Source organism: Phyllostomus discolor, chromosome 4, assembly GCF_004126475.2.
Source record: "Phyllostomus discolor isolate MPI-MPIP mPhyDis1 chromosome 4, mPhyDis1.pri.v3, whole genome shotgun sequence".
NCBI lineage: Eukaryota > Metazoa > Chordata > Mammalia > Chiroptera > Phyllostomidae > Phyllostomus > Phyllostomus discolor.
The window spans coordinates 126,071,955-126,091,267 of NC_040906.2; the positions used below are offsets into that span (position 1 = coordinate 126,071,955).

At 33.8% G+C, this 19,313-nt stretch overlaps 1 protein-coding gene across 2 annotated transcripts in view; it reads left to right on the forward strand.

Moving 5' to 3' along the window:
* The window catches only part of FAM83B (family with sequence similarity 83 member B), an 84,919-nt gene that overhangs the window by 59,591 nt on the left and 6,015 nt on the right, over positions 1 to 19,313 (forward strand). For both annotated transcript variants that reach the window (XM_028509654.2, XM_036024257.1), the window contains exons 3-4: positions 12,397 to 12,561; positions 13,303 to 13,427. In XM_028509654.2, coding sequence (XP_028365455.1) covers positions 12,397 to 12,561; positions 13,303 to 13,427 — 290 coding nt within the window. The remainder of the gene's footprint in view (positions 1 to 12,396; positions 12,562 to 13,302; positions 13,428 to 19,313) is intronic.

Sequence of the window (19,313 nt, forward strand, 5' to 3'; positions counted from 1 at the left end):
TTTGTGTGCATTATACACGGGATTATTATACCCACAGTATGTAATCTTTATACTTACGTATAATGCACATTTTTAGTTTTCACTCATAAATTTGGGCAAAAACATATACATTATACATGGCAAAATATGGTAAATAAATTATATGTTATAATTTTTCCAGCAGAGGAAATGAAGAATTTAATGAGACTTTAGTCATAGATTGAAGACCTGAAAATAAAATAACTGCTACTAAAATATGAAATCTGTGTCTTAATACTATAGCATAACTGGAAAACATTTGTTGTTTTGTGCCTGTAATATTGTTTATCTGTATAGAATGACTATCATTAGGTGTTTAAAAACTTAAGGAACTGGAAGTGTGTGAGGGGAGGGATTTTTCAGGAAATAGTCTAAGTAATGTAGCTAAAATGTATCCATTTAGCTTGATGTTTCACCAAAATTATTTCCTGTATCTCTTAGCTTTTAGAATAATGGCCAGCAACCACCGGAGGTATGCTGTCTTTCAACTTTCAGGCATCAAAGTGAAAAATAATGTACAATTTACAGAAACTATTAGTGTGAAAATTTTCCAAAAGAGGAAAAAAGGAGTGGTTCAGTTAAGTCAATAGAAGATTAAATATGTATGATTTGACTATAGGGTAAAGACATGGGAACAAATCATAATAAATGCAGAATGGTATTGCAATACTTCATGCTTTAATGTAATTCCTTTACATTTAAGTTTCTTAATTAAATAGAAATTACTATTGAATAAACAGGATTTGTGGTATTTTTGCAATGAAATATGTTTGATTTTTTATGTCAGGTTAATTAACTGTTTATAGTTGACATTAAAATGAAAGAATTATTGTCCAAGTAAAGAATGCAGACTCTTAAACCAGAAATAGAAAGTTTTCTTCAGTTTCATTGTATTTGTTGCTTTAATTGTTGGGAAATATTTGGTTACATCCAACATTATAAATTAAAATAACAGCTTGAGAAATGTAAAACACCTCACTCATCTTTTCTTTAAATTTGGAACTATAAAGTTTTGTTCAAATATAATGAAATGTTTATTCTTCAAGCTATGTTATCACCAACATTTTAATTAATAATAGCAATTATTTAATAACTTCTTGCCATGTGTTTATAATGCTTATCAATTCTTTACCATGTGCCACTCACTGAGAGTTTGATATATATCATCTCAATTTTCCCAACAATTTTATGGGTTAGGAGTTACATACTTGATTTTACAGATGAGAAATGTGGCTCAAGGAGGTCAACTTCCCTGTCTTATTTTACCCAGCTAGAAAATGGCAGATCCCAGATTCAAATAGGTATGTAGGGACACATATTTGTAGAAGGCCAAGAAACACTAAAAAAATGATTTAGAAAGAATGAGTACAAAAATAAAAGGGAAAATTAGCAAAAATGATACATGACTTACAAAGATAAAAATAGAAAAAAGTGAGAAGAAAAGGTAGTAAGAAATGGAATGAAAGTATAGAAAGTTTCTTGAATATTTATTTTGTTATAGAAGTTTTCAAACACATAAAAGAAGAGAGAATAATACAATGAATCCTCATGCACCCACCCTGTTTCAATTACTATCAACTTGTGGTCAATTTTATTTCCTCCAAGTCACAAGTTAAGTTAAAGAAAAGCATATGCATCAGATCATTTCTTCTGTAATGGTTTCAATATGATTGTCTGAAAATTAAGGTTTTTTTTAAAAAAGAACAAATGATCAAACCTAGGAAAATAACTAAATATCCAGTCAGTATTGAAATTTTATTAGTCGTTACATAAGTCTCTTTTTACAGTTATTGAACATTGCTGAAAATACCTCAAAAACTTGCTAAAGTATCAACTTCAAAGTTACATTTTTTAAGCTCAATGGACTCTTACTGTAATACTGCAAAACTCTTTTAATTCCCCATTAAATTCATATTGTATTGATCAGAGCAGCTAATCTGAATTCTTTTCATGTCCATCCAAGCCTATAGTCTGAGCCCTCACTGCCCATATACCCATAGAAAAACTTGACCTCCAATGATGAAAAGTATGTTAAGGGCATCCATTGACAGCCTACTAATTTGTTTCCCTTTCCTCCTCTCACCATACCTACCCACCACCAAAGCATTTCTTTCAGTTATCTTCCATTATTTTCTTCCCTATCGCCTTAGCACATCTGTGTAACAGAAGTAATTATAAGACAAACTCTTCCTGGTGTGCTCATTCAGTTCCCTGCTGACCACTGAGATATGCCATCAACTAAATAACCTTTTCCCCATTGTATTCTCTTGGTGTCCACCAAACTTCTCCTGTGTGCTTAAAAATGCTCGAGTCCTACAATCATGCAAAAAAAAAAAAAAAAAAAAAAAAAAGACCCTAGATGGATGGATGGGTAAATGGATGTTCTTTTTTTAACAAAGAACACTTTTTAGCACATTGTTTTGGGTTTCCTTATATATAAAAATGAAATACTACCTTTGAATTTTAAGTTTATTTTTATAATGGTACAATAATTCTCCATGTAATTTATGTCTCTCATGCCTAGCAGTTCCTGACTTGCCCCTCTCATCCACCACAAGTATTCAGCCATTGAGTCTTGTCCATTTATTTACAACTTTACCCCTAGACCTTCCTTTTACCCCTGCTGCCACCATCCACTTTAGGACAGTATATATTTATGTTGCATTAGGACTGAAACCCACTAACTCTACCTCCTGGTAGATATTTCCATTTTTTATCTTATCCCATATATACTAATATGCATTAATTCCTGGTCAAAATATTATAACAGCAAGTGTCACATTGATGTTTAGATCTAGAAACAAATCACATAAAGCTGTGTGCTGCTTGAGAATAGGCACCATGGAGTCACTACATTCCAACAAGAATTTATTGAACACCTTGTATATTCCAGTTATATGTACAATGGAAGCTAGATATTAAAGAGGAAATATACTCAAGTTATGTGGAATTACAGAGAGATCTAGTTAACCCAATAATTATAAGACACATATTCAGAAAGATCAAATATGTTGTAGCCTAACATAGAGGTTTTACTTAGAAATAAAATTTTCACAAAAACATTTTCATGAGGTTATTTAAATTTTTTTATTCCTACTTATTTCCTTTCCAGTTGCTTCTCCCAAATTTAAAACAATTTTTTAAAAATTATTTAATGCTGTTCTAATACTCATGATTAGTGAAAATTAAAAAGCCAAGAAAAATTTTGAAGTGTAATAGCATTCTAACCTTTGTTATATTTTTACCAACTTTTCACAATTTTGAGAAGTTTTGCTCAAAATTGTGAGCAAAAAATTATAGTTAATTAAATTAATGATTTAAAATCTCACTTACTGTGATGTTCTCCATGATAGCTTCTTTTTAAATATTACCAGTGAAAATAACCAATTGCACTCAGAATTCTAGTGCAATATTGAATGGTCAATATCAAGCTATTAAGAAATTAAATATGAAATATTTATTACTTTTAATGAATGGCTTTTGGTCTGAAGTAAGTCTTCTGTGTGAGCAGGTTGCCTTATATACTCACCGCAGCCTTCTCCCTAACACGGGTGAAAATTACAGCCATAGATAAACTTATTTCAGTTTGTAGTCTGACTTTTGATCCCAAGTCTCTGAATACATTTATGTAACTTTAAATCAAATATAACAAAATTTTAAAATATTAGTAGTGAGTATAAATATTCATTGTATTTTTTTAGCTTTTCTTTATGTTTTACAATTTTAATGGTAAACATTAAGAATGAAGTAAAAATTCATACATAAATATTACATTTTGGTACATACTTAAGTTCTTTCCTTGTGATGTAATGCTACTACATACCTGTACTACTATATACTTGTATTCCTTGATGTATTAGTATACTATGTATAGCATGTACTTTGTTTTTTGAAAATTATGAATGCTTTTTAGTTTCTTAGTAGTTTATTATTTTAAATAATATTTAAATTTAACTTTCTCTTTACAAATGTTGCTAGAATTTGACTAAAATATGACTCTGATCCTTCTGTAGCAGCAGAATAGACTAGTATTTCTAGTGCTGTGATAACAGTGCATGAATCTTTATTTTAAGGAGCATCCCTTTGAAAGATACTGAGAGTTGGGTTTAGCACAAAGTTAGGGGTATTGTAACAGTTTGCTCATTGAACAGAATCGGCTTTAGTGTTCCCTCCTTGTCACCCTCCCAGGCCTCTCACGGTAACTCCCCACAGAGCTCCTTCTTAGGCTCTGGAGGTGGGCTATTTCTGTGGTCCTTCAGGCTGGGAAGTCCTCAGCTTGCTTTTCTAGGCAACTCCTCTGTCTATATGCTGATGCCTTGACTTGAGGGGCCATGCTGGAAACCTTTGCCAGGCCAAGTTTCAGGAAAAGTCTCTTCTTTTTGAAAAGTGCTTGGGAAATGAGAACATGTAAGAGGACTGAATTGTGAAATCAGTAAACAGACTTTGGCTTATCTTTGCAGTTTCTTTTAGGCCTGCCTTCTTTCTTTCCTCCTTAAAGTATCAGAGTAAAAACTATTTAAGAAAGCAGAGACGCCTACTAGTGCAAGCCAAAGGCAAGGCTTTCCTTAAATGTGACAGAGATAAAACATAGTTTATTTTTATGGTTGTCTTACTCTGCTTACTATAACAAAAATACCATAGACTCACCCTAGCTGGTGTTGCTCAGTTGGTTGGAACATCATCCCATAGACTGAAAGGTCACAGGTTCAATCCCTGGTTAGGGCACATACCTAAGCTGAGGGCTTGGTCTCTAGTTGGGGCATGTTCAGGAGGCTACCAATTGATTTTTCTTTCACATCGCTTTCTTGCTCACTCTCTCTTTCTCATAAGAAAAAAAAAAAATACCATAGACCAGGTGGCCTAAACAGAAAACATTTGTTTCTCACAGTTTTGGAGCCCAAGATCAAGACACTAGATTTAGTGTGTGGTGGGGACCCCCTTCCTGGCTCATAGACAGCTGTTTTCTCACTCTGGTGAAGCGGTGGGAGGGGTGAGAGCTCTCTGTGGCCTCTGTTACAAGGGCACTGATCCTCTTCATGGGGGCTCCACCCTTATGACTGAATGACTCCCAAGGTCCCACCTCCAAATATCATCAACACTGAGTGTTAGGATTTCAACATTTGAATTTTGAGAGGACACAAACATTTAGTCTGTGAAGTGCTGTATAATTACTTTCAATCATATAATACAATGTAGAAAATCTGGGAAATAATTTTATGCAGTTTCCCTTCTGAGTTGTCAAACATAGTAATTCTGCAGATCTATATTGTAGCCATAGCAGAGCTGAAACATTTCCCTTTACATTTCCTATTGACTTTTATTACAACACCCAATTTTTTTTTCACTTTCACCAAGTCATGTTTGGTGTGATTTTTACAAGCTAAGTACAATGAACATTTTAATCCAATTATTGGATAATTGGGATTAAAACATAGAATTTTAGAACTTGTTACATGCAAGATCTCCTCTAATTTATTTAACATGTAATAGAGGCCACTGAGACTCAGATTAATTTTAGTGACTTCCTCAAGATTAATTAATGTATGACAGACCAAACCAGCTGATAGATCAGTATAGCTGTTAGTCTGTGCTAATAGATACTTAACTATCTGCAGAAATTAAGGCATTTATAATGTAAATCTGTAACCTACTAAATAATACTATAGTGGAGATATACATATATATAATATTTATATTTATGAATACTTACATATTTATAAATACTGTATATGTAGTATAAAATTTCACACAAAAAGGGTACTTTTGCATAGGCTGCAGAAGGATAAGGGCCAAAAGCACGTTTTTGTAATACCACTCTCTGATTTTTTTTTCTGGAATCTATTTAGCACATTGCTGTTGAAAGTCTTTACAGACCCAGAAATATGTATTTCCTAAGTGATCATTTCCCTGATTTACTCAGTTCTTAAAGTTTTCTAGTTTTGTTGAATTTTATTATAAATACAGTTATTATAGAGCTCCATTTTTTTTTTTTTTATTTGAAGTCCTTATTGGCTTTTCTTCTGTTAGAAAAAGTAAATCCTCCTGTATCTGTGTAGGCAATTACCAAGGGAGTCTGAAGCCTTTCAAATAGTGCTTAATATTTTGAAGCAGAAAAGGTATGGCATTCAATTTTTCAATTTTGAGGGCAATAATGACCATTCTGTGACTACAGAACATTAACATAAGGAATACTTACATTTTACTCAGTGTGTAGGTCATGTAGAAACATATTACTAATAGCTTTCAATCCTAATAAGTTACAATGGAATAAACAATGCAAGTTCCAAATTAAAATATCCTAGGTAGTGAAGCATATTTCTAAGGAAATACGTGTATTCAATGTCAATGTTGCGATGAACATTTTCTATCAAAACTACCATTGATTTCTCAGTTCTTTTCATCTTTTCTATCACTAGTTTCTACCTTGTTTTGTTTTTGGTGTTTCAGTACATTCATACATATGAACATACAATAAAAATAATAAACGGGGGCTTTATAATCTTTATCAGTCAATATACCTCAACAGAGTTTAGGTATTTTAATATGAAATATTGCTATGACACACATTTTTCCAAGATACTGTTTTTGACCAGACATTTTCTTTTTTAAGGTTTATATTGCTCTTTCAACCAAATTTCAGAATATATCACAGTTTCAAGATCCTTCATAATCTGTATAAATCCTAAATTTGTTCCATATTCATAAGCATAAGTTTATGTTTAGTTTAGTTCAATACATGTGTTAAAATATCGCTATCATTTTCAATGCTAGTCTTCCAGCTTGAATGGCTAAAAATAAACTCTATTCATTATTTAAGGCTTTTCCATGAAACCCTGTCAGTGTGTTTCATTCTGCCACGTCCCCTCCCATAGCACCCATGTCTGTATAGAACAGTGTTTCCTGAATTCTTATATTATTTAACAAGCAATTATGTATTCTTCTGAATGTTCTTAAATTGTGTCATGAATACAGTTTACTTATCATAATTTTATTGTTGGCATTTATATTATTTTAATTCTGTGTGACCGCCACTGTCTTGGTCACTTCAGAAGAACTCACTGCAGTGAGAGAGAGAAGTGAAAACCAACATGCTGAGCCAGAGTGTCTGAAACTGCTAAGAGAGGGGAAGTTTCACTCAAATCTGAAAAACAATTTATAACATCTTTCTAAGAATTTCTAATTCTCATGTTGCTGATGAATGTGTTTATTTACTTTTTCAATTTATAAGTAAGAGTAAAACAGGAATTAGTATACAATGTCATGGTAGTTTGTTAGATACCATTTAACATAACCGGTTTCTGTATTGACTTATAAAATCAATTATGTATTTTTTGAAAAGCCTTACCCTAATCAGGTATATATTTCTTTGATTACATATAGCCACTATGGTAATTTCTAAAGCACAGTATAATTTAGATAACTGAGAATATAATACCTTTAGATCAGGTTTGGCATACCTCATCTATAATTATTTACTCCTTTCCAGAAATGTAACCCACCATTAATTTTAAAAAGCATTACATTTTATTTTACCTCTCTTGGCAAAACTGAATTTTATGTAGACTTTATACAACTTCTCAACATATCAAGTGATGGTGCAGGTCACCAGATGTCCTGATAAGCTACTGGACTCAGTTGACATCAGATAAGCTTATCAAAGATGTGTCATCTAGCCTTATGGATTCTGACCCAGTGTTTTGCTCTTCATGCGAGAGAAGAGACTGACATTTGTTCTGCCTTTGGTGTGCCAGCATCATCCATGGGCTGAGTGACTTCAGTTACTTTCTGCACACAAAAACCTTTATTTTTTTCTAGTAATGTGTTTTCTTCTTTCTGAAGTTTCCAATAATTTGTTACATGAAGCATTCTGACACATTAAAAACAAATTCTTTAGATATGCTGATAATGTCTTAAAGAATACTATGTTGCATAATAATGTTTTCTTATTTTAGAAATTCCTTTCAAGTTAAAAAAAGTAATTGGGACCAGACTGCTCCAGATATATTTTTTTCTGAGATATTGTGTACGATAAGTTTATAATATGGACGTTTTCTTCATCTCAGTGCCCATACATCAGCACAGCACTTGTTAATGCTGAGTAAACTTAATTAGCCGTTGTGAATGTGATTGTTTTTTCCCATATTTGATGTTATAAAGGATATTCACAAGGCATGAGTGAGATTGTTATCACTAGCTTCTCCCATCTTCTGGCCCCTCATACCATTTATAAATAGGAAAAGGACCATTAGAGGCAACTAGATCTGATTGAAATTGTTCTTCCTAGAGAGTCTAATTCAAGTATGTTTCATAGGCAGTTTGAAGAATGTCATCAACTTGTATAATTTATGCATAGTTCAGTGTTTTGTTTTACATCTTATTAGAATAAATAAAATGATTTAATACATTATCCATGATTTTGCTCATCTTCTAACATACAGCAGACTCCAGCACATATAATACCCCTTTTTATTACAAAATCATAAGCATGTAATTCTGTAACATAACAATACCACACTCAAGCACACCATATGATGTTTAAGGTGAAATGTTCACATTAAACTATAAATGATTACACCCATATTGTCACCCTACCAACCACACTCAAGCAGCCTTACTTCTGCAGAACCCTCCTTTATGACGGTGTAGGCACTACATTACCCTGGCAGTGGTTGCCGTGTGTCTACTTCTAGGTCATTCCATTTCCTCTCATTTCTTGATGATTTTTGTTCTCTATTACTCTTTTTAATACCATTCCTATCTCAGTTCCTGGCAATTTTGATACACATGAAAGAGCGCTTGCTAAAGACCAGCTCATTGGCCTTCTCTCCTCGCAGGGTTTTGTCCTTCATTTCTCGCCCGTTGACTCCTAATCCAATTCTTTTTATAGTGTCATGGCCTATAACTGCACATCTTGTGTAACCTGTTTCATATATCCCCATCTGACTACCACTTGTACTTATATTTCTGACTTTCTCTCTCTGCTATCTGCTAATATCAAATATTACTTCAATTATTTTTAAGTTTGTGCTATGGAAGTTTTCAAAAGTAGGAATAATAATGAAGAGAATTCTCATATACCATCAGCCAGCTTCAACAATTATCAGTTCATTGCCAATTTTGTTTCATCTATTATAATGTGAGGTAAATATAAGGCAACATCTTTTTGCATATTATATATATATTATATATAATGATATCTTACATTATTTTCTTTATTATATATTACAGTGAGCATAAAAAATCAACAATTCCTTAATATCTAACCATCCCTTAACCCCAGCAAGACCTCAGGTTCATTAATTCCACCCTCATTTCACACCCTTCTTATTCATGACATCCTCTTTTCCTGTCTTTATCTCCATTTCACATGTGCCTTTAATTCCACTTCCTTTGCCCACTTTGTTACACTCTCACAGCCAGAACTGCATCCACGGTTAAATGAAACTCTTTGCCTGTTCTGTGCTTGTACCCTTGCAACTAAACAAAGTTGAGAATAACTCACAACTACACAGACTGGTCTCATTTTAAATTTATATCCTGGTAAGTGCTGGTGCTGCCCTGAAATCATACTATATTTCTATAATTTATTCCCTTTCCAACCATCCTAGATGACTTCTAATGACCTTTTTCTTCATACCTTTGAAGTAGGTATGAACTCACCTACTTCTGTAGGTGAGTTCTGTAACTCACCATCTTTTCAGTTGAAGATCTTGCCAGTTCACTGAGAAAATTGAAGCATTCAGAAAGGAACTTCACCCTAGTACCACATCCCTATTGGCTCTTCTACCAGCATCCGCATGCTTATACTTGGCCTTCTGGCTTGATAGTACAGATGCTCTTTTATTGGTCTGTATTTTCTGTGCTCTAATGGCTTTACTTTTTTTACTAGATATTATCTTTTATTGCCTACTCAAAACATTGCTCCAAAAATTCTCTTCTTCCCCATCCTATCTCCCACCATTGCTTGCATCATTAATTTTCATTCTCTATTAGAGCCTTTCATTGGCATGTAGACATGCTGTTAATTCTCTCACCTAAAAAAAAGAGAAGATACAACTTCTCTGGACTCAGCTTTACCTACCTCTCCATTTTTCTGATTTTTATTGTAGCCAAATTACTCAAAAAGAGTTACCTATTCCTGCTTCTCTCATTCCCTCCTACACCTCTTCTAATAAACTATTTGCTTTTACCACTCCACTAAAACTATACTTGTAGAACTCATCAATAACCTGTATAGTGCTAAACCCAATGAATAGATATGATAACCCTCATGTTTGTTGGCCTAGTAGTAGGGTTTGACACTCTTGAGCACACCCTCCTTCTTGACACACTGTCTTACCTTGACTTCCCAGATTGCTACCTTCTCTTTGTTTTCTCAGTCTCCTGTGCTGGTACCTCTTCTTGTCCCAGGGCTCAGTCCTTTGTCTTTTCTGTTTATCCAGTCTCTTTGGTGACTTGTATTTAGTTGTCATCTCTATACCATGGATACCCAATTGACGTCTCTGGCCTATACGTCTCTATTCAGTGTTCCACTTGGATATCTAGGCATCTCAAACTTCACTTGCCTTTTTAAACTTCTACCTAAAATTTATATAGCTGCACTCTTCCCTATTTCAGTTGAGGAAAACTTCGTTCTTTAGGTTGAGTCATCCTTTTTTTGAGTCATCCTTTTTTTATCCCTTTTTCTCTCACATCCCATGTTTAATTCATCCAGAGGTCCTTTTGGCTCAGAGATGTCTAGTATCTGATTCTTTCTCTTTATCACTGATAGGAGCTAGGACCAGCACCAACACCTCTGACTGAGTTGCTCCAATAGTTCCAAAGGTCCTTCCTGCTTCCACCCTGGCTCTGACCCTTAAAACCTGTTAGTCTGTTGTTAACACAGTAGCTCGGGCAATCCTTTCAAACCTAAATCAAATCATTTTATTATATCAACATAAAAGCCTAACAGCTTACAATTTAATTCAGAAATGAAACATAAGTGCTAAAGGTTCAATAATGCCTTCAAGGCATTGTGATTACTCTCATTTTCTCATTTCATTTTTATTGCCCCTTACTATTTCTTGAATATACCTGGCATGCTCCTGGCAAAGGGCCTTTGCACTGCTGGTTCTTCTGCCTAGAACATAATTCCTCAAGATACCCACATTCATGACTTCCTCAATTCCTTCCATGTCATTGCTCAAAGGATACTTTCTCAAAAAGACCTGAAACCCTTCAAACCCATCCTCAGTCCTAGCTGGTGTGGCTCAGTGGATTGAGTGCCAGCCTGCAAACCCAAGGCTCACCTGTTTGATACCCAGTCAGGGCACATGCCTGGGTTGTGGGCCAGATCCCCAGTAGCGGGGGTGTGAGACGCAACCACACTTTGATGTTTCTCTCCCTCTCTTTCTCTATTACTTCCCCTCTCTAAAAATAAATAAATAAAATCTTTTTAAGAAACTGTCCTCAGTTACTAGGGGCCCATTATCCCCTTTATCCTGCTATATTTTTCCTAATAAAATTATCATCTTATAGCTTATCATATAATTTATCTATTTATTACATATGTCAGTTGCTCATGGTGTCTTCCCCCATTGGAACGTAAATTTCACAAAGCACTGGGATTTGGTCATTCTGGTCTGACACACAGTAGGCAGTCAATAAAATGATTTTTCCCTTTTAAGATTATTTTACTCCCATTGCTCCACAGAGTCAGTAATGGTTCTTTTCCCAACAATTAACTTAGACTCTCTCAATTTTATGTGCCTGTTTTTGGATATTCCTCTCTGCCTTTACCTTTTTAATTATGTTCCAATTTTGTCTTTTTTTTCCTTTCTTTTGCTTACCCTATTTCCTAAGCTTATTTTAGGCACATGTATTTAATTTTCTGGTCTTCAAGTCTTTTTATACCCTTCCTCATCTTAGGCCCTTTCTTAGTTATATTTCTATTTCTAGAAGAATTGTTTTCTCTGTCCCAGATTTCCAAGACTTTTATTCTTAACAACTAGTTCCAGAAATCTTCCTTTTCTTTGGAAATGTTTCCCAGGTAAATTTGGAATACTGATTTCCACCCTTCATCTACCTGTGCCCTCCATCTACCCTGTAGGCAACCTTGTAATCCATGATTCCCATTGGCGCATCACTCAACATTGTACTGAAATGCAGACTCCTTTGGACTCAAAGCTAGTATGAAATTAGTGTTTCATATCTGTGTTTTTATATAGGCATTTGTTTATTTTCAACTTACTTTTTTATCTTCTATATTTGTATATACATTTATGTGTATTATATTATGTATTTCATTTTCTATTTTACCCAATTTTTATTGAAAACATCAATTTCTAGATCTTTCCCTATTGGATATCTAAAATTGTTTGATATTCTTATCTTTAATAGGTCATTGCTTTAGTGATGGACATGTTTACAGATGTGGACATTTTCAAAGAAATAGTGGAGGCATCAACTCGTGGGATATCTGTATACATTCTGCTCGATGAATCCAACTTGAATCATTTCCTAAATATGACTGAAAAACAGGGTTGTCAAGTTCAGCGTCTCAGGGTAAGAGTTCTGTTGTTTTTCCTCCGTTGTTATTTTTACAGTTTGTGTACTATTTTTGTCTCAGTCAAATTCAAAACATATTAAGCTATATTACTCCAAAAGTAAAATAAAAAAAATGTGTGTGTGTGTGTGTGTGTGTATAAAATTTAAGATGGAATAATGATTGATCACAAAGGGTCCGTTTGTACTCTTTTGAATGTAACTGAAAACGCACATCTGCATAACAAATTTGTATGGTGCTTTTCATGATAGTGAGACCCTTGAGCTTCTGAGCTTATTTTGGCAGCCAGTCATAATTAATGCATCTGTTTTGTATGTGAAACCTTGAAACCACCAACTCCAGTGATTTTTTCATTCAGCAGATATTATTTATCACAATCATTTGGTATAGTGATTTCAGTTACATTTGACTTTTTAAAAGGCAGATGCATTTTAATTTTAGTTATTTTGACATGATGAATCTATAATCTGAAAGGATCTTGCAGTAGGACCCTAAGTGATTTATAAACCATCCTGTATAAATGTAAAATAATAGCTTCATATTTTAAGTTACTGTTTTCCTAGAGAACTTCTTCTTTGCATGATGTTTTAAAATTTGTTTTTCACTATTTTTTGTTTATGTATTTAAAAATTATTTCAAGGATCCTTTCTTGTACTAAGGTTTTATGTTAACATTTTTTAGTTTTCAAGACATTTTCCTTCTAGCCTTAATTTTTATGTTTTATTTACATATAATTCTAGAATATTCGAGTGCGGGCAGTAAAAGGCCAAGAATATCTTTCAAAAACAGGAGCCAAATTTCATGGGAAATTGGAACAGAAATTTCTGTTAATTGACTGCCAGAAAGTTATGTATGGTTCTTACAGGTAAGATTATTGTGTTTGCCTCTCACATTAATAATCTTTTATAGAACTTTATTAGTATCACATTTTAATGTAACCTGTTCAGTTCTGTTTTTAACTGAGTTACAATTGATATATACCATTATGTTATTTTCAGGCATAGTGGTTTAATATTTGTATATAACGCTAAATGATCACCATAATACCTCTAGTTAATATTCATCGCCATACATAGTTACAAAAATATCTTTTTGTTTCCTTTTGATGTGGGCTTTCAAGATTACTTTCTTAGCAGCTTTCAGATATGCAATATGGTATTATAAACTGCGGCTGACATACTGTACATTACATACATGACATCCCCAGCACTTATTTGTAACTGGAAGTTTGTACTTTTGGACACTCTTCACTCATTTCATTATTTCAATGAGTTAAAGTCCATTCATGTTGTTGGCAAATGGCAAGATTCCATTCTTTTTTTATGGCTGAAGAGTATATCACATCTTCTTTATCCATTCACCTGTTGAGGGACACTTAGGTTGCTTCCATATCTTGACTATTATAAATAATAGGCAATGTGGTGAACATAGAGATACTCATGTCTTTTTGAGTTAGTGTTTGTTTTCTTCAGATAAATATCCAGAAGTGGCATCCATAGGTCATATGGTGGTTTTATTTTAATTTTTTGAGGAACCTCGATACTATTTTCTATAGTGGCTGCACCAATCTGCACTTCCATCAACAATGCATGAGGGTTCCCTATTCATCACATCTTCCCAATGATTGCTATTACTTAACTTTTTTGATAATAGCTTAGTGTGTGTTTACCTACAGCATTATCAATCATTTATAGAAGTCATTAGTTTCAAATTTAATGTAACCTATTTAGTTATTTCTTAAAAATAAAAAACAGAACCCTTGCATGGAAACTTAGAGATGGGTTTCAGTTCTGGCTATACCTCTAAAGAACATTAAGACATTGGGCAAATCACAAAACTTCTTGAGCTTCAAGTTCTTCACCCAACAAATGAGGGGGTTGACTAATATCTCAGTTTCCATATAGCTCTACAATACAAAATGTATTTTTTCTCATGAAAGCAGCACATAGTATGGACTTGATGACAATTGTTCATAAAAATAGAAGCTGTTTATCATTTTTGAAGAAACTGTCAAACAGATTTTTCTTATTTCAGTACTATTAAAAATCTGATAATTATCATGTAGTCACCATAGTACTACCAAAAATGCATTTAGGAGTCTGACTGTTAAAAATCTCATGGCAGACACTAGACAGGTGACTCAGACCTAGATTCTACTCCTGGAATGCTTCAAGGCTTCCACTGGTGATATATCTACTCTCTCCTAGCTTAGCTCTTTTGCACATTTCAACTCTGTCCTTACAACTTATCTGCAAGGCTATTGTTTTCATCTGTATTTTATAAATGATGAAATTGAAGTTCCAGTAGTTTAAGACACTTGTCTAAAACCTCACAGCTAAAGACCACAGACAACCCAGGCCTGGCAATACAGTCCAGATCCTGCTGGCTCCAGAGTGTCAGTGCTGCCCTAATATTCTCTTATCAACTTCAGGCATCAGTCCTGAATGGGATACACAGTGAGGCTACATCAACAGGCAGATGAAAGCACCAACAAGCATATACGCACTGCCAGGTCACCAGGGCAGAGTTGACACATCACTAAAGACTGTAGGAGGAAGCCAGGAGAGCTGTGGATGTAAACAGGACAATGCAAGGGGAAACCTTAGGAACTTAAAACATCTAACAAGAAGGAGACACCATGTTAAAATGGAAGGCTCTGGGCAAGTTACTAGACTTGGTTGCACCTCAGCTCGCTCTTCTGTAAAAGGAGGATAATGGTAGAACTACCTTGTTGTTGTTATAAGAATTAGAGTCATGCTTCCAAAGCCTCTAATGTTAACTCTTATTTTAAGTCTTTAAAAAAAATTAATCTGCCAACTTTCCTTTTTCTAAGTGATCCTTTTTGAAAATGTACTTTGGAGTTCTAAAGGAAAACATATTAAGAGCAGAAATTACAACTAGTGCTTAAAATTAACGAGTCATTTTAAAGACTCATTATTTGTGTATATGTTAGTTCAGATCACTTTTAGATAGCTTTTAATTGCAATTTTAATTAAAACTGGGAGTTCACTTGACTCATAGAATGGTGTTCGTTAGTTAATGTCATCATAATGAATGCTTAGAACCACAGATTCATCAAAACTCTTCTCTAACAATTGTCTTTATGATTTCATGTATAGTTTAAATATATTTCTTTAAAAAATAATGGTTGTCAGCTCTTGTCATTTTTGTTTTTCCTCACTAACTATCATGAACCTTTCCTATTAACAGTATTTAACTGGTGCAATAATTATGAAACAGTCTTCACAGAAACTGGCTAAAATTGTATTTCCTTTTGATTAAAACCATCCTCTGTCTCTCATGTTCTGTAATCATCATTGTTTTCCTCATAGGCAAATTCAAAATGCCCTCTTGTTTGTTTCAAAATTCTTTGCTATAAAATGTCTTCATGTTTTGAACTCTCAGCATTTCTAGACAGGCTTGGTGTCTATACTTACCACAGACACAGTTGTGTGACAGCCCACTCGTCATGATGATGGTTTTATCAACAAAATACGTTTTGCCTCATGTGTTTTTTGGATATAAAATACTAACACTGATGAGATAAAATACTTATATACTTTTTATCAGTGTGTGTCAATTAGATTTTGAATTGGATACCCTCATTTAAAATTGTCATATGAAAGTCTAAAAGATATTTAATATTGTCCACAAAATTGACTGACAGAATTTTATAAACTTTTTTCTTTAAGTATTATGATACTTATAAAAGTTACTTTCAAAACATAAGTCTCACTGCAGTTATTGGCTCTACCATGCCATTCTGCTCAGACTTGAACATCATCACGTTCAGAAGTCTATGCCACAACTAGTCACTATCTCACGCCATGGACTTAATGTTATTACCCCCAGCCAGAAAACTCAGAGTTCTGTCAGAGGGGAAGTGCGTTGGGGGACTGAGCGAAAACGGAGAAGGTATTAAGCAGTACAAATTAGTAATTGCAGAATAGCCACAGAGATGCAGTTTGCAGCATGTGGAAGAAAGTCAATAATGTCAGTATAATTGGGTATGGGGCCCAGTGGATGCTCGGAGCAGCTGAGGGGACCACTCTGTAGACTATGTGGTTTACTAGCCACTTTGCTGTATATTTGAAACTGGCACAGAATGGTATTGAATGTAAACTGTGGTTGAAAAATAATATAAAATAGCTCTGGCTGGTGTTGATCAGTGGATTGAGTGCTGGCCTATAGAATGATAGTATTGCTGGTTCAATTCCCAGTCAGGGCACATGCCTAGGTTGCAGGCTAGGTCTCCAGTAGGGGGCATGTGAGAGTCAACCACACATTAATGTTTCTCTCCCTCTCTTTCTCCCTCCTTTCACCTCTCTCTAAAAATAAATAAATAAAATCTTTAAAAATATACTGTAAAATAATTCTTTTTATTTTTATCCAAGTAAATATATGCACATATTTTAAAAATTCAAGTACTACTAAAAGATATGCAATACAAAACATGTCTTATATGCCATCTCAATGAACTCCTAATTCCTGACTGCCAGATACTATTTGATTTTTTAGCTAGTTCTTCTGATATGTATTTTATTGTCTTACATAATGTGATTACACTGCTGATTCTTGATTTACCACTTTTAGATATATGATCTTTTGACTTTATATTATGGCGGTTGAGGAGTAATGTATTGTAACCACTCATATCCTCTTGCCCACCTGGCCTGCAGTCACCCAATACGGTTTTATCACAATTTTTTGGTTAAGTGAGAAGTATGAGTTGACATTACTGAAGTTGTCTCAGAATTGATCATTAATGAGCAATGCAGTCAGTGCTTTATGATTGTTTCCTTCTTCATAACAAAGTTAATAATGACTATTTTATTTTGGTTTTAGTCATTGTCTTTGTTTTCTGTTTAACTATTGCTATTTTTTTTCCAGTTGACTACTCATTTCTTAGTACATAAAAACTTTTCCAAATGCTCAGTTACTACCAGTGATCTGTGGTGTCCAATCTGGACCAGCAGGTCTTTAACCTGGGGCACAGCTGGGATCCAGGCATTTTCTATATTCCTGGGTAGTTTGACCTACAGTGTTTCAAATCCCATTTTCAATCCCATCTTCAGCTCCTTTTTGTTTCCCAGTCATGGTTTTTCTCGAAAGTTTGATCCAGAACATTTTCTATCAGCATGGGATTTTCAAAGTCCAAAAATTTATAATTTTAGAGGATTTATGGTTTAACAGAAGATGAAACTCTTAAATTGAGCCATTTTACTCCAAATTTGGAAGCCATTGCCCTGCATTCAAATTGCTATTTAAGAAGTCTCAAACAGTTGTTATTCCAGTTTTCTTCATGTAACTTTTTTTTTCTTTCTGGAAGTGTCTAGGCTTTCCTTTTTACATGCTATTCTCAAATTTATTATGATGCTTCTAGATATAGACCTTTTGTTTTCTCTTGTTGTTCAGGGTAATCGAAATACTTGCACCTTTCAGTTCTGACAAGTTTTCTTATTTATTCTTTGATCATTTCTTCTCAATTATTTCTGTTGTCTCTCCCTGAAATTTTTATTAACTGAATTTCTGCTCCCATTGTATTATTTTTCCTACACTTTTCCATCCAGGGTTGGAGATGTTTCACTAACTGGGGGATTTTCTCAATTACATCTTTCAATGTTTCCATTATATCTTTTTTTAAAATTTTGCTATCGAATATTTTGAATATCTGCTACTTGAAATATTTTATAGCATTCTGTTCATGTTTCATAGATTTATTAGTTTTTCTCTTTATTTCTTTGAAGATATTAAGCATGTGTGTGTTTATACATATTCTTATTTGTGTATTTTCTCTGTTTTCTTCTCTAGGTACATTTTTTGTGTTTGCTTGGTTTGCTTTCAATTTTGCATTGAAGCTTTTAAGCTTTATAAGCAGTCTTCTAAACTTTATTGTAATGTCTGCCAATCCTTTGCAATGCCTTTATATTTAAGAATGAATGAGTATAGAACTTACTAGAAACTGTGTGTGAAATGCTTATCAACAGCTGAGTTCACGGAACAGTGATTGGCTGGGATCCTGGAAATTGTGCAGGAAGATGCTTTAATGTTGGTATAAGTTGTCCTTGCATCTCTGGGAGTGGTCACTGTTTTCAGAGAATAATCTCTAAATTAAATATTTCCAATCAAATATCTTTCTATTACTTGAAATTCTATTACAATATTATTTTCTGGTTTACCAAAGCCCAGAACCTTTTCCAGTTGCCACACATTCACCAGTACCATTGTCTTCTCAGATTCCTAAGTTCCATACCTGGAGGTAATCTTATTTCGTAACCTATGCATATTCTTTATGACGTACAGATATTCTTATTCTTCTTGTTACTGGCTCGATAATTTTACTCATTATTCCAATTTCTGCTCAGATTTTGTGTCTTATCATATTATTCCAACTACTTTGTTCATCATAATAAATGAAATCCTTCATCTTTCAAGTCTATACTACAAGTAGTTGTGAAGAAAAAGTCATTCTCCAGACATCTCCTTTTATTATAATTTATTCAAACTTGGGATCAGATTTTACACAAACTGCTTTGCTTTCAAGGTTCATCCATCTCTTATATTATTTTTTTAATGCAGTTAAATATAAGTTGATTTCAGTTTTCTGTAATACATGGTCATTATTGCTTCCTTTTTCTATGTTTCTTCTTCCACACAAATGGCCCTCCCATACCTTTCTTTCATGTCTGAACTTCAAAGTTATCTAGTTTCTATCAAAATATTGCTAAAATCTCACTTTCTTGAAGGATTT